Source organism: Tupaia chinensis, unplaced genomic scaffold (assembly GCF_000334495.1).
Source record: "Tupaia chinensis unplaced genomic scaffold, TupChi_1.0 Scaffold000341_1, whole genome shotgun sequence".
Taxonomy (NCBI): domain Eukaryota; kingdom Metazoa; phylum Chordata; class Mammalia; order Scandentia; family Tupaiidae; genus Tupaia; species Tupaia belangeri.
The window spans coordinates 2,733,512-2,749,117 of NW_006159835.1; the positions used below are offsets into that span (position 1 = coordinate 2,733,512).

General features: G+C 43.7%; 2 protein-coding genes across 3 annotated transcripts in view; both read right to left on the reverse strand.

The window, feature by feature from the left end:
- Positions 1-557: 557 nt before the first annotated feature.
- On the reverse strand, positions 558-6,903 carry B3GNT2 (UDP-GlcNAc:betaGal beta-1,3-N-acetylglucosaminyltransferase 2). Of its 2 annotated transcripts, none has more exons than XM_027773337.1 (2): positions 6,606-6,903; positions 558-3,094 (listed from the first exon to the last, which is right to left on the reverse strand). In XM_027773337.1, the coding sequence occupies exon 2, from the start codon at positions 3,083-3,085 to the stop codon at positions 1,892-1,894; it is 1,194 nt and encodes a 397-aa protein (XP_027629138.1). In that variant the 5' UTR covers positions 3,086-3,094; positions 6,606-6,903; the 3' UTR covers positions 558-1,891. The 2 variants fall into 2 exon arrangements, with proteins under 2 accessions (XP_027629138.1, XP_027629137.1); XM_027773336.1 differs by lacking the exon at positions 6,606-6,903 and adding an exon at positions 3,178-3,306.
- COMMD1 (copper metabolism domain containing 1) overlaps positions 3,078-15,606 on the reverse strand; it is a 250,610-nt gene continuing 238,081 nt past the window's right edge. The window contains exon 4 of the mRNA XM_027773338.1: positions 3,078-3,094. The gene's annotated coding sequence lies outside the window, so the exon portion shown is untranslated. The remainder of the gene's footprint in view (positions 3,095-15,606) is intronic.

A 15,606-nucleotide genomic window follows, 5' to 3' on the forward strand; every position in this document is an offset into this window, starting at 1 on the left:
ACAGAAACGGCTTAGGATAATAGTCTCTATGGCACTGCACCTCTTCCTAACTAAACTCTTTATACTCTTGGAAAATAAAAGCATAAAAACTCAACACTTCTCTAAAAACTCCAAGTGGGAAAGCACTTTAGAGATTTTTTTAGAGAGATTTTTTGCTATGAGTGTGTCCACTCACTAAAGAGACAGAGAGAGAGAACATGAGAAATTAACCCCCAGGGATGGCCATACCACAATCTCTTCTCTATTCTACTCATTTTGGGCACGCATGCAGGTATGCATGTAAGCGTGCATATATGCACTCTGAGTTTCAAGCTGCCAAACCTGGGGCTTGAACCACAGTCAGCCATGTAGGGGTCCAGTGCCTTAGCCATATGCCATCTACTGGCCCCTTTACTTTCGAGATTTCTAAATTCAAAGACAAGATGACCCACTGAAACAGAACAGGGTATACAGCATTCGGTACTACAGTAATGGCTTCTGGGGGGAAAACATGGCCTCTTTGGGAAAAATGTAATCAAATGTAGGAAACAAAAAGAGATCATAGATTATTACACATGACAATTAAAAATACAGCAACTTTATTTCAATTTTCTTACAGCCTCCAATATCCCATCTAATAGGAATCCTTATCTCTATAAACACAAAAATATTTCAAGAGAGCACATTACAATATAGTACATGTAAGCAATAGTTTGGCAGAATTTTTATCAACTATAGTACTTTATACCCCCAAAAAAGGGAATTTTCAAATTCAAAAATAACAGTTAGCTTTATTTAACATATATTACACCTTAACATTTAAAATATCATGCTCTAGTTAAATATTTCATCGACAACACTGTATACAAATAAAATATTACACAAAATATATTTAAGAAAATGTTTTGGTCTTTGATCTGAATAATAAATAAAAACACAGGCACTTCTACACTGAGACAGGGAAGCGATCACTACTCAGAATAATTTTGTATAAGCAACATGTGAAAATATGGCAAGAATAGAATCCTGGAGTTTTAAGCTGACAAACCACACAGGAAGAGGTCTGCAACTTCAATCTTATCCAAAGTTACATGTGCTTACCTGGTCCATACTGAAAATTCACAAACTCAATATGGCTGCCAGGGCAGTTCAATCTTCTATTGGCCATTATGAATTGTACTCATTTTTTCAAATACTAAAGTCAGATTACTATTTTGATATCATTCAGCAAAACAAATACAAGAAAAATGAAATATTCTCCCTCTCATTATGACCATAAGACCACAAGAGAAACTGGATGAGTTTCACACAGCGATTCTCATTTTACCAAATTAACTAATTAGATTAACATAGGAAAATACTGTTGGGGTGGCAGAAAATTTCAAGAGTTGACTTTCTGGACAATTAAAACAAAATCATCCAAATCTCATGAAAATGAACATGATTCCATTTCAAAAAAAAATTAAACTCTGTATAACAAAGTCTTTGTAGCCAATAGGTTTATAAACACCAGAATTAGAAATAATCATTATAATGAGAAGTAGGCATATTATCACTTATGAGTGAAACAAAAATAACTTAAAATGGTCACATTCCAGAAACTTACGATTTTGGAGAAAAAGGGGGACAGATTAGAAACAAGGACCATTAGTCACTAGGAAGGATCAGAACCAATTGTTCTGCCATGAACTCCACTTTCTCGCTTCCCTCTTCATGAAAGTACCAGTTGAAGGGTTAAGAATCCTCAAAAGGATACTACGTATAAAGGCAATTTGGATGGTTTCACATAGAAATTACCCTATTGTGAAAACACAACATAGGAACTATTCAAGTTCTAACTATGACCTATTCAAGTTCTATTTAGAACTGTCGATAGTATGTCTTTCTATGCAAAATTTAGTTTGGATATATTTTAGCATTTTAAATGAGCACTTTGCAACCGAGACCAAATATCAATCATCTCTTGAGGTTTTCTACTATGCACTAACATCAGATCTACATAGGAACAAATATTATTTTTGTTTTTCTCCTCAATATCAAATGTCCTGAAGCCTTTGTGTTTCTCTGGAACGAGGCCGAGTTTCTGAAGGCACATTCCAGTATAAACATCATCGATGGGGTAGAGATGGACCCGGTCAGTTACACTGTACAGCCTCAGGGCCAGCTGGCCGGAGTAGAGGAATCCCCCTCCCCCTGCGTAAGGGGGGTAGACCCCAGAGTAAACAACTTCTGGGATGTAGTACTTCAGTTTCTTATCCCGATGAGGCCCAGCATTGTGGATCACATCACCTATAAACAAATCTTTGGCTTTGTTCTTGGATAAGCTATTCAAGTAATTCAGGATGTGATGGGTGTTCACGAAAACATCGTCATCACCCTTGAAAACGAACTCAGTGTCTGGGCAGGAAGTGCTCACCCACCTGAGAAACAGCACCTCCTTCAGGGACAAGTTGAAGAAAGTGTCTCTGTAGTTCCACATGAGGATGTCCTGGTGCTTCTCACTCTCGAATTTCAGCATATCTGAAAGATCAGGGTGGTTGTCCTCTGGCGGAGTCTGTCCCAGCAAGAAGACACGCACCACAGTTTGGTTCCCCACATTGGTTTCTCTGCCCCAGGATTCCCGGATTGCCTGCCTTCTAGCAAAATGTGGAGTGAGGGACTTGATGGCCAGCAACAGGAAGGGTTTCTTTGCACACTTCTCTGGTTGATCTATAAGTAGTGAATAATTCCGACATCTCAAATACAGCAGGAAGTCTTTAAATCTGTCTGGCAAATTGCTGAACCCTGCAACGACAGATGTGACCCTCAGGTCGGGCTCACAGTAATTCAGGTGGCTTATGTTGGAAACCCCATCAGCTTCCCCGGTCTGGTTGGGCAGCATGCTCAGGATGGGGTTATACCGCTTGTTCAGCTTTTCTTGTTCTCTGTTCCAGTATGCCTGCGGAGGGCTAGAAATCTTCCAGAACTTCTCTTTGGGTATTATTACTTCCCCCTTTCCATTTTTTTCCTGGCTACTGTTTTTGGTGACTTCCACAATCAAATAAATGAAGACATTTGTCATCATCAGGATACCCAGCAACTTTATTCTTCGGCGTCCAACACTCATTTCTCATATCTGAAATAAAAGGGGGGAGTATTATATTAATTAGACAATTATTCATTTGTGTCCGTGCATGCATTTTAACATATTTTACTTGCCTCTTTCTCTTCACGAGGGGTGGTTTAGGGCCAGACTCTAGGCTTGCATTGGTTGAAATCATGGCCCTTCTTTTTTATCTCTCTGATGTAGGGTAAGTAGCAAAGATGGCTCAGCTTCTATCTATAAGACGGGGACAATAACCCATCTTCACGGGATGTTGTGAGAAACATATATATGATACTATACGGAAAGCTTTTAGAATAGTGCCGGGCCCACAGAAAACCCATGTAGTGATGGTTAACATTACTGCTGCTGTTTCAGACACCCTGGGGGCAAAGACAAACTACTAAATAATCATCTAGGTGTTCAACTCCCTTGCTTACAAGGGAACATAAATCAGTGTCTTGCAAAGGGATATTCCTTATAATTCACAACATCAAATCCATTCTGTATAGTAATCAAGAAGGAGCACCTATACAACTGTGCACACGCATATACACTGCCCTGTGTGCAATTCCACGCCATTTCCTCTACTCTATTTTTGTTCTGTTTCATTTTCTCAATATGCTGGTGCTGGCACAGCCAGGTGGCATGAAAATTAAGGTGGTCTGATCCCACATAGCCAAATGTACACTTTGAGTCCCGAACCCAGCAGCCTGAAAAACGCACCAGGTGGGACCAGCAGATTGCATAATGGTTACGCCACTGGACTCCCATGTAGTTGACTGTGGTTTGAGTCCCAGGCCCAGAGCTTAAAATTCACTTCGGGTATGTGTGTGTGTTTGCCCTAGATCCTAAGAAAAGAATGGAGAGGGGATTGTGGCACGGCCATCCCTCCTGGGGGTGATTTCTCACTTTCTGTCTGTCTCTCCAATGAACACTCATGCCCTATAGCAAAGATCTCTCTAAAAAAAAAAAAAAAAAAAATCAGCAACTCTGGAGGAGTGAGTAGAAAATCCATATATGAGTCTTATGGGAGTAGGAGATTCTGATCACTGCCCCCCCGGGGGGGGGGGTTGTTTTTTTACCTACTCTGTCTCTCTCGCTGTATATCTCTCTCTCTCTGGTGAGTGCACAAGCTCTGTAGCAAGTTAAAAATGTCTGGTTGGTCCCAACCCTAAATTATTTCCCAATTCACCATTTTACAGATGAGGAAACCAAAGGAGAGAGATTAAGATATTTGCCTAGGATTACAGGACTAGAAAATGAAGACACTAACCACACAGCATAGTCAGAGAGATAAAATAAAAAGATGACTCAGAACAGTTTTGTCCCAACAGCTGAAAAAATGGAGAACAATTCAAATATCATTCAAAGATGGTTGATTAAATTGTAGCATAGTCATACAATGGAATACCCATAAGCAATTAAAAAAAGAAAATTGTTATTAGCAATAACATTACATTGTGAGTGAAAGCCAGAGCCCAAATTCATAATTAATTTCAAGAACAGATAAAGTTAATCTAGGCCCTAGAAATCTGGAAATGATGGGGCTGAGGACAGGACTGGGGGGAGCCTCCTGGGGTAGAGAAATGTATTATGCACATCTTGACCTACAAGAGGGCTTCATGGGTGTACGCATTTGTTAAAAAACTCCAACTGTAGGGACCAGCAGGTGGATGTGATGGTTAGGGCACTGGACCTCTACATGGCCAGTCACAGTTTGAGTCCCAGACCTGGTGGCTTGATTTCTCTCTCTCTCTCTCTCTCTCTCAGTGTAAATAACAACAATAAATTAAAAATTAAATATTTTTAAAGAAATAACACCCTATTTGCCTCCCATATCACCCCATCTCTCTCCTCACTACCCAGTCACTACCCAGTGCAACCCCCATCACTGAGCAGCAAGAAAAGAGGGACCTTCTCAAATGCCTTTCCAAAAAAGGAACCCACAAGATGCTTCTCTCACTTTAATTACAGTTTTAAAGTGTCCCAAGTTACACAGCCTCAATAATTCAACACTTCCACTCTTAAATCACGGGTCTGCACCCTCCTTAGGTCAGCTCCTTTTAAATGTGCTTTTAAGTAAACCATAGGAGCTCACTAAAAGCCCAAGTCTGGCACATCATTGGCAACTTGGACCTCTTTGCTCTGGGCCTAAGTTGAAAGGGCAGGGAACTCAAATAGACACTGAGAATGTACTTATGAGTATGTTTGCAGATAAAGAACTAGTCCCATTTCTGGAAAATAAATCATAGATGCACTTAAGTTTGTTTAATTTGCCAGAGGGCACATGTGCTTGCCAGAGAGACAGAAAGTGAGAAAGCAATCCCCCCATGGAGAATGGTTATACCTCCATTTCTCCCTCTTTTAAAGATTTTGGGCATGCACTCACACACACCTGATGTGTTTTTCAAGCTGTTGGGTCCAGGACTCAAAATAGGCAGTTGGTCATGTGGGATCCAGCTGGCTTAACCACCATGCCACTGGCTAGCCTAAGCTTTTTTCTTTAACTGCCTGATTTGCGACAGAACACTTCAAAAAATAAATGGAAGGAGCAAATAGTGGTGCAGTGGTAAAAATATGATGCTCTGTGTGAGGCAATCCCAATGGGAAGATCCCTAGTTCAAGTCCAGAGACTTCCCTGAATACTTAGGCACACACTTGTCCATGACCCACGGCTAGTTGAAGGCTGGGGTGAATCACATCATCAGGGCCCTGTTGAGCTGCTGTTTCTGTTTTTCTCATTCATGGAAACCTTTTTCAAATAAATAAATAAAAAGATGGTTCTCTCCCAATTGAGAAAACACTCCTAAAGCTAAAATGGCCTTGACCCAGTACTGCTGGTTTTTAGGTTTTGGGACCTTGGTCACCAGCTTGGTGGCACAGCTGGTAGCAAACTGAACCTTCCTAGGCTGAAAGAAGGGAAACAAGAAAATGTATGAGGATAAATGGGGAAAAATTACGAGTAAAAGATCTGGAAAGGTACTCAGGAGAAAAACAGCACATGCTATAAACAGCCATATAACTGGCAGAAAATGTCAACTGTTAGACACCAACAGACTATTCTTGAAATTTCTAGAGTAAAAAAGGATAGCTTAAGGAAGGAAAAAGGGAAGAACAATACTTAATATAGCAGGTTATGAACTACCAGAGCTAATTCTCCCAGGAAAAGATACAGGGTAATAAGTAAAAATGACTCCAGATCAATTAACAAGTTGCACACCCAGGTTATGAAGGAGGCTGTGGAGGTCTGGAATCCGGCCACAGCCATTAGCCGTTTCTATCATGAAAAGCACTATCCTTCTTTTGAGAACACTTTGGGGAATACATCAGGCTTGCTGAGCCTGGCCAAGACTTCCAAATTCATCCATTACATTTTAGGCTTTTACTTCCTCAGTCACAACCCAGCCAAGATCCAGTCCTCACGTCACCCCCAGCTTGTGGCTCTCCTAATTATTTGCACAAGCATTCCAGTCTTCAGAGTATTTTCCTGCCCGTGTCCCATTTGCGCCCCCTATGGGAAAGTGACGGGGTCCCACTTTACCAGAAAGAAAATGGAGGCCCAGAGGAGGTTAACTGATTTGCTGGACTATTACATAGAAGTTAAGTCACAAGGGCAAGATGAGACAGCCTCTGGCTCCTAATTCAGGGCTCTCGGGATCTCTTCCTTCTTCTACAAGGCACAACCACATTCTCATAACCTGATTGAAGTCCTCGATATCTCAAAAGCTGTCTCCTGGCTTTAAAAAAAAAAAAAAATCAAAGACAATGGGATCACAGTACATGGTTCATTACTAAGAGTCTCCAAAGAAAGGGAAATGAGGAGCCAGTAGGTGGAGTGGTGGTTAAGGGTGCTGGACTCCCACGTGGCTGATCGCAGTTTGAGTCCCAGATCTGGTGGCTTGCTTTCTCATGTTCTCTCTCTCTCTCTCTGTTTCTCTCTGGTCAAATTAAAACAAAGAAAGAAAAGATAAAAAGGAAGGAAAGAAGGAAGGAAGGAAAGTCAAGTAAAATAATTACTTTAAAAAAAAGAAGAGAAAGAAAGAAAAGAAAGGGAAATGGGGCCAGCATGTGGTGTGGTGAAGGGTGCTGGACTCCCACGTGGCTGATCGCAGTTTGAGTCCCAGATCTGGTGGCTTGCTTTCTCACTTTCTCTCTCTCTCTCATTCTGTCCCTCTCTGACCAAATTAAAATAAAATACATAAATAAAATTGAATAAAATAATTCTTAAAAAAGAAAAAGAAAGGGAAATGAAGATACCTACAAAGCTCCCTGCCTCTCACTGGAAAATTACCCAGTCTGCCTGGGGGGCACAGCTGACAGCAAACTGAACTGCAGTACTGGAAGCCACATGGCTGGGCGCAGGTTCAGACCCACGGGTCGGGTTAGAAACACACTGGATGCATGTTACACAAGCCCAAGATTCCAAGGAGCTGGAGGACCAGGGAAGGGGGATCCTAGAATGAGGAGACCCTGTCCAGGGTGCTTCCTTCCCTCCCACGTGCACGTGCTTTCTATCATAAATAAAGTAAATAAACTCTAAAAAAAAAGAAGAAGAAGAAGAAGAAGAAGAAGGAAAGAAAATAGGCAAATTTTTCTTGTAAAAGAGCTCAAATTCCCAAAGGCTCAGTTTGGAGGAATTCTTCCGGACACTTCCTAAAGGGTATTTGTTCCAAACCAGCCTGAGAAAAAAGGACAGAAGAGCCAAGATTTCCATCAAGGTTCAATGTCATCTTGCAGTCACAACCTGGGCACAGTCTCTTGCATGAGAACCTTGCTTCTGGCAGATGATTCTTACAACAAACTCAAGGTCACAGAAGGGATGATCAAGCAATGACCTCCCCCCAACCCATAAAAATATCTGTGGGAAAAGGCTAAGTATCTTACTAAATTTTCCCATTGCAGACATAAAACCAATTCCGTGTCCTTTTTTTAGCAGGAAGTTACACTGCTTAAAAAGAATTTCAGTTAAGAAAACTTACCCCAAAGCTGGGGAAGCTATTATAAACCCTCAGCGTAAAACAGAAACTTCACTGTAACAAACAGGAGAAAACCCCACATGCAAACAAATCACCTTATTAGCTCTGTACCTTTTCCCCATCAGGGGAAAACAGTTTTGCAACTTCTAATACAGTTCAGTTGATTTTGTTCAATTAACACAACTTCTTTCTTTCTTTTTTTAAGAAAGAGATTTTTGCTATAGGTGCATGTGTTAGCCAGAGAGAGAGAGATGAAAAGTGAGAAATCACTCCCCAGAGGGGATGGCCACACCACAATCCCTTCTCTTTTATTCTCCTTTCAGATTTTGGGCTCGCACACAGGTGCCCAGTGAAGAGTTTCGAGTTACCAGGTCCGGGATTCAAACCAGGAGCCCAGCAACTTAACCATTATGCCACCTGCTGTGCACACTCACTAGGCCATTCCCAGGCTGCACAGTCCCCCAGAGCTGCATTGCTAGAGCTGACCCCTGCAGATGGTATAGCGGTTATGTTGCTGGACTCCCAACGGTACTTTGAGTTGCAGACCCAGTGAAAATCATGTCAGGTGTGTGTGTTGTGTGCCCAAGATCCCAGGAGGAGAAGAGATTGTGATATGATCATCCCCCCCAAGGGGTGATTTCTCGCTTTCCCTCTTACTGTCTCTGTCTCTCTCCAGAGAGTGCTTGTGCCCTAAGGCAAAAAAAAAGAAAGAAAGAAAGAAAGAAGAAAAGAAAAAAGAAGACCTCTTTAAAAAGTGTATTCATCTGTTTCATACATGAGATATAGACATACAGACAGACACCTCAACAGGACCTTCACATTGTGATCCAACCCCAGTCTCAGCCTCAGCCAGGATCATAGGGGGCACAGAACATGCAGAAAGACCTTAAGAAGTGAGTCTGGGACCAACAGCTTCAGCGCTGCAGTCTTGGGTTACCTTTGTACTACCAGGCTGAGCACAATTTATACACTTTAAACCCACAAAACTATTAGAAGTCAAAAATCAAATATGAGAAGTAGGATGGTATCCATATGTAGTATTTGTTGGATTATTACTCTACAGGTCAAGCTCCAGAAAAAAATCCATTCATGTTGCTGTTTGTTTTTCTCTCTCTCTCTCTCTCTCTCAAAGAAGGCTTCAAGAGTCCCAGACTCCTAAGCTAGTAAGTGAGGGAGTCAGGATTGGAGCCTGGGTGTCAGGGGCTGGAATGTACGGGAAAAGGTGACCAGGCAGACTTAGTTCATGCTTTGAGGGAACCAATTTCTTAAGCCCTTAGCTTCTTGACTAAGAGCCTGTTTTCCTCCTCCCACACAAAACCATGGTCTTCGAAGACACCATTTTTTCTATTTTCTATTAATCAGAAGCCACACCCCTCCCTCTTAGGCACCCCCATGAGATGACCAACATTCCTGTGTTTAGTTGGTTTATGTAGCCAAAAGCAAAGGCCTTCCAACATCTACTTAGCTCACGCAGGTCACTTTTCCTTAGGACTCCAAATTGCTGAAAATAAATAATTCCAAGGTTTCATTCAGGGACACTAGACTGGGAGCCACGGGATGGGAGGCTCCAGTTATGATAGTCCTATAAACGCAGAAGCAAGGAACTGGCCAGACAGTCGAATGCAAGTGGTGCCAGTGTGCAGTTAAGTGGTTCTAGGGTGGCCGTCCATAGCCATGAGGACTCTCATCCTCATATAGCTGACCTCCCCCACAAAGGGGCTCAGGCAATTAGGGAGCTGCCCTGCAACGGTTAACCAGGGACAGGGCTGGGGTACACCCAAACCATATCTAAAACCTGGGCTAAGCCTGCCCCATGCTTTCATCCCAGTACCAAGCTTAAGAGTTTTTTTGTTTTGTTTTGTTTTTTTAAAGGCAGGACCTTCCTGTAAACGTGAAATAAAGTGACCACTCACCCCAACCCCATCAGGTTGAGACAAGGAAGTAGAAATCCTAACTCGGGGGTGGGTCAGGACCTGCTTCCTGCTCAAAGAGGACACACAAAATCCTCAAGAACAGAAGCAGCCCAAGCCCACAGCCACATCAGGAGGGCACAGGACAGTCCCGCTCCATGGAAACGGCATAATTCACTATGTCTGCTCTCCCCCACCCTCCCAGGAGCCTGGCCGAGAGTGGTTCATCTAATCCTCACCTCCCAGGCTGTCCCATCTGTCACCTGGTCCTTGCCAGCCCTTTCCTGGTTCTGCTCAGATAAGCAGAGACAGTGTGCAGCTAAGTGGTTCTAGGGGAGAGAACAGCTTCCAGCACTCCTTGCAGATGGTGGGGTGATAACATCATGAAAAGCAGCTCAGTGGGCCCTACTCAGAGTTTGTTCCTTAATTGAGCAAGAGGCCTGGCCTGGGTTCAGGTGGAGGCTTTGGGAGATTAGGGTTGAAGTCATTGGGGCAAGGCCTCACAATGATTCCAGCTGAGTTCCTAAGGAGCAGGAAGGAGAGAACAGAAGAGACACAGACATGGACCTACCCTGCTCAGGCTCCTGCCCTCCAGCAAGAAGACTCATCAGATGCAGCTTCTGGACCCTGGACCATTAAACCACAAGCTAAATAAACCTCTGATCCTATAAAGCACCCAGACTCAGGTATTTTCTGTTATTGGCAACAGAACAGACTAGAACCGGCTGGCACTAAGCTGAGAAGACTTTCTGGTCTGTAAGTCACAGAACAATTATCAGCTCAATTCAAGAAATTTGGTTCCTAGTCATTAGTTTCACCCTTCATGTTCAAAATTAAAAGGGAAAAGCACTTGTAATGACCCTATTCACCTACACATCCCCACACTACAGATCAAAGCATCTGGCAGGCCATGTTCTGGTCTCCACTGATTACAACACCCTCCAAGACAGGGTGGCAGATTTTCTCTGATGATATTTGACATTTAAAATAAAATTAATCACTGGGAACCAGCAGTTAGCGTAATGGCTATGGCACTGGACTCCCACGTAGTCGACCGCGGTTCGTGTCCCAGACCCAGTGGCTTAAAACTCACGCCGGGCACGTGTGCGTGCGTGCCCAAGATCCCAAGAGGAGAATGGAGGAGAAGGGATTGCGGCGTGACCATCCCCCCTGGGGGGTGATTTCTCGCTTTCTGTCTCTATGTCTCTGTCTGGCGAGCGCACGCGCCCTATAGCGAAAACCTCTCCAAAAAATTAAATTAATCACTGAATTTATTGTTTAAATACACACACACACACAAACACACACACCTTTCAGAGAAAAGGGGGAGCTAAAGAAATATCAGGAAATTAACCCTCCCCAAAGTCATTTTGTTCTGCCTTCAGTATATCTCAACTGGGTTGTAGGTACTCAGCACAAAGATTACACAATTTTAAAAACAAGGCTTGATGGGGCCAGCAGGTAGCATGGTGGGTAAAGGGCTGGACTCCCACATGGCCCACCATTATTGGAGTCCTGGCCCTGGCAGCTTTCTCTCTCTCTGGTGAGTGTGCACACCCTGTAGCAAATTAAAATAATAATATGATAAATAAAATTAAATAAATACTTCTTTTAAAAAAAGTAAGTGGGACCAACAGATGGCATGATGGCTATGTCACCAGATGCCTATGTAGTTGACTGCAGCTTGAGTCCTGGACACAGTGGCTTAAAACTCACTCCAGGCACATGTGCATGCCTGAAATCCCTAGATGAGAATGGAGGAGAAGGGATTTCGGTGTGGCCATCACCCCTCAGGGGTGATTTCTTGCATTTTGTGTCTCTGTTGAGCATACGTACCTTATAGCAAAAAATCTCTCAACGAAAAAATAAATGAGAAAAGAAAAAAAAAAAAGTTAGATGTTTGAGGATGGAGATGTCCCATACCCATTTTCAGTTTGGAAAACCTGTCTGGTATCTGGAATCAGACAGACCTAGAATGAAATTCTAGTTATGATCCAGTCAACCACCACGCCACAGGCTGGCTCAGGACACAATCTCTCTCTCTCTCTCTTTTGTTATTTTTTACTTCTTTTTTGAGAGGTTTGTTATTTTTTACTTCTTTTTGGAGAGGTTTTTGCTATAGGGCGCGTGCACTAGCCAGAAAGACAGAGCGAGACAGGAAGACAGAAAGCAAGAAATCATCCCCCTTGGGGAGGGGGGGGCAGGATGGCCACATCACAATCTCTTCTTCTCTGTTCTCTCAGGATCTTGGGCACGCACGCACACACACCCGGCGTGAATTTAAGCCACCGGGTCTGGGACTCGAACGGCAGTCAACTACATGGGAGTCCAGCAACATAGCCATTATGCCAACTGCTGGTGCCCTGGAACACAATCTCTTGAAGTCACTTAACATATAATCAAGTTATTACCCTCACCTTATTCCCAACCAAAAACACCAGACTGACTTATCCTCACAATGTGCCCAAGAACATAAAGTCACCCACACTGGCAGTGGACACTGTCCTCCCGGTTTTACTTCACAGCATTTTTCATAAGCTTCCTTCCAAATTTCCCTGCTCCCCATGCCCTTTGCCCATTTTTCTATGTCAGGGTGTTCTCATTTAATCTTCACAACAAGCTCAAAAATGTGAAGCAATTAGTTTGAGGTCACAGAGCTAATAATCCTGATGGAGCCGCATTTGGACTTTGGATCCGACCAGAGTCAAAGCTCTTACGTGCCATACAACAGTCACTCCAAGAGGATTTCGAGAATCACCAAAGTTGCACTTCAAAAAAATTAATAAAGAACTGAAATCATTGCATTTGTAGATGCCCAGGAAGATGTAAACATCCCAGGAAAAGCCAAAGGGATTGAGATATTTTTCAATCAGATGAAAAAGGAGTAAGATGGCTGGTTGGGAGCCACTGCAGCACCACACCATCGAGGTGTCCAGAGGCCCTGCTCTGATCACATGGTCCCTCCTGTGCCAGGGGAAGAATCCCTGCAGATGTGCCCTGTGGTTCCTGAGTTACTCTTGATTAGGTAGTTACCCCACTACACAATGAGGGATTGGCTGGGGCTTAAACAACAAAACCTCTTGTCAGAGCTGTCTACACACAGAGAAAGGCCGCCTCTCACTCCCCTCCAGCACAGGGAACCCAGTCCAGCCCTGCAACTGCTAGTCCCCAGCTCACTGGCTAGGAGAGAAGAGCCAGCTAGCTAGTGACAAAAAGTAGCCAAGGTCCAGCGTCAGTCACACTTCTCCTGTGTCTCCAATCTGCACACGTATTCCATACACAGGTCACATCCCACTTTATTAATCCTGATGGAGCCAGCACTTGGACTTTGGATCTGACCAGAATCAAAGCGCTTACACTTTGTATGAAGGAAGGTACTGAACCTTGTTTTCCAGGGCCTTAGAAATATGTACTCCAGGGACCAGCAGGTGGTGTGGTGGTTAAGGCGCTGGACACTCCCACATGGCTGACCACGGTTCGAGTCCTGGACCTGGTGGCTTGCTTTCTCACTTTCCTCTCTCTCTCTCTCTCTCTCTCTGGTCAAATTAAAATGAATGAATGAATGAATAAATAAATAAATCTTTAAAAAAAAATGTGTACTCCAACGATCTCATCTATAGAAGGGCTGACCTAGGTACAGAGAAACCAAGGACCTTGCCCAAGGTCACCCATAGGAAGGAGCCCCAGGATGCCACCACAGGTCCCACAGGTACTGGCCAATCCAGCAATGGAAAGTATTATTGGCAAGTCTTTTCTATAGTCTGTAGTTTCAATTCTGGGCTATCAACATAAAAAACATAAAAATATGGGCCAGCCAGTTGCATGGTGGATCCCACATGGTTGAATGAATGGTTTGAGCTCCAGACATGGCACCTGAAAAACACACCAGACACATGTGTGTATGTGCCACAAAATCCCAACAGAATAATAGAGATAGGACTGTGGCATGACCACCCTCCTTGGGTGGGTGCTTTCTCATTTCCCCTACTCTGTCTCTGGCATCCAATACTAAAAAAAAAAAAAAGGGCAGTGGCTCCAGCAGCACCTTCCTATCACCACTGGAGTGTGCTTTTATTACTTCCTCTTAACTATTCAATACTTTAGCCACACGGTCTGACTTATTACCCCATGTAATAACACGCCCAACGCGTCCACCGGACACCCACACCCCACGGAGAGACTGGGCTGTGTTCATGACTGTATCTCTAGTATCTGCCACACAACAATGAATTGGAGTGAGGGCAAAAAGGCTGCAGAAGGGGAGGGGCAGTAAATGAACCAGGACCTACGGAGAAGTTTGTCTTCTTTGAGCTTTCTATTCAAAAGTCTTTAACACTGCTATAAACAAATCATTCTTGCATAATTCTGCAAAGGCCCTCCACTTCCAGCCCTCTGGCCCAGGGTGCCCCTCCCTGGCCCCCGTCTATCTACCAATCCAGGCCATTCTTCTCCATAAAGGTCATAGCTTTTTCTTTTCCTGAGCTTTCCCCTCAGTGCCTCACCTTTTTCAGCAGCAGGACAGACAGCATTACCTGGTATCATCTCAATGCAGTACCTCAACTAAAACATCTCTCAGGAAACAGTTACATACAATTAAATCTGTAAACACACACAAGCCCAAGGGATGGGGGTGGGGAATGAGGAAGAAGGCAATAAAAAAGTAACACAAATGCAAAAGCGTAAATTACAATACTGGATTAGGAACAAAATCCTATTATATAAACTAAGTTATCAAGCTGACCTTGTATAAATGCTTCCAGAAATAAGTAGGTCATCAGGGCTCTGGTGCTGGTGCACTGGTAATGCACCTGGACCCACGTGGGAAAGGTCCTAGGTTCACAATCCAGGACCAACCTGAGCCCATCAGGCCATGAGTGCCCAGGATCAGGGCGGGCTGAGACTGAAAGTGGGTCCCCTCAGTGTGAAGATTCTGATAGGGCTGCATGCCTCTCTCAAGAAATAAACTTTGAGGCCGGCAGGTGGTGTGGTGGTTAGAGGCGCTGGACTCCCACATGGCCAACTGCAGTTCGAGTCCTGGACCAGGTGGGCTTGCTTTCTTGCTTTCCGTCTGATCAAATTAAAAAATAATGATGATAATAAATAATTTTTTTTAAAAGTAGGCTATCAGTCCTGGCTTGGCAACCTTGGTGTACAGACACAAGGACTGAGGGTGAGTAACATGGTGTCTGTTATGGGAACTACTCAGGACCACAGGCTTATCTGGGGAGACTTCATAAAGCTCACAGATAAGTGGAATTAAAGAATAACTTTATTTTGGTGGAATAAACTTGAAATCCATGCAAATTTTTTTCACAATACACTTTGGGAAGGCCCCCTCACATAGAAAAGGTGGTGCAATCAGTTATAGAATATTTTCATATAAGTATTAAGAATAATTATGGGCGGGAACCAGCAGTTAGCGTAATGGCTATGTCGCTGGACTCCCACGTAGTCGATCGCGGTTCGCATCCCGGACCCGGTGGCTTAAAACTCACGCCGGGCGTATGTGCATGTGTGCCCGAGATCCCGAGAGGAGAATGGAAGAGAAGGGACTGAAGCGTGACCATCCCCCTGGGGGGTGATTTCTCACTTTCTGTCTCTATGTCTCTCTCTGTCTGGCGAGCGCACGCGCCCTACAGCAAAAACCTCTCCAAAA

Coding starts and splice junctions, on each gene's coding strand:
- B3GNT2 (XM_027773337.1), bottom strand. CDS start 3,085: ATGAGTGTTGGACGCCGAAGAATAAAGTTGCTGGGTATCCTGATGATG.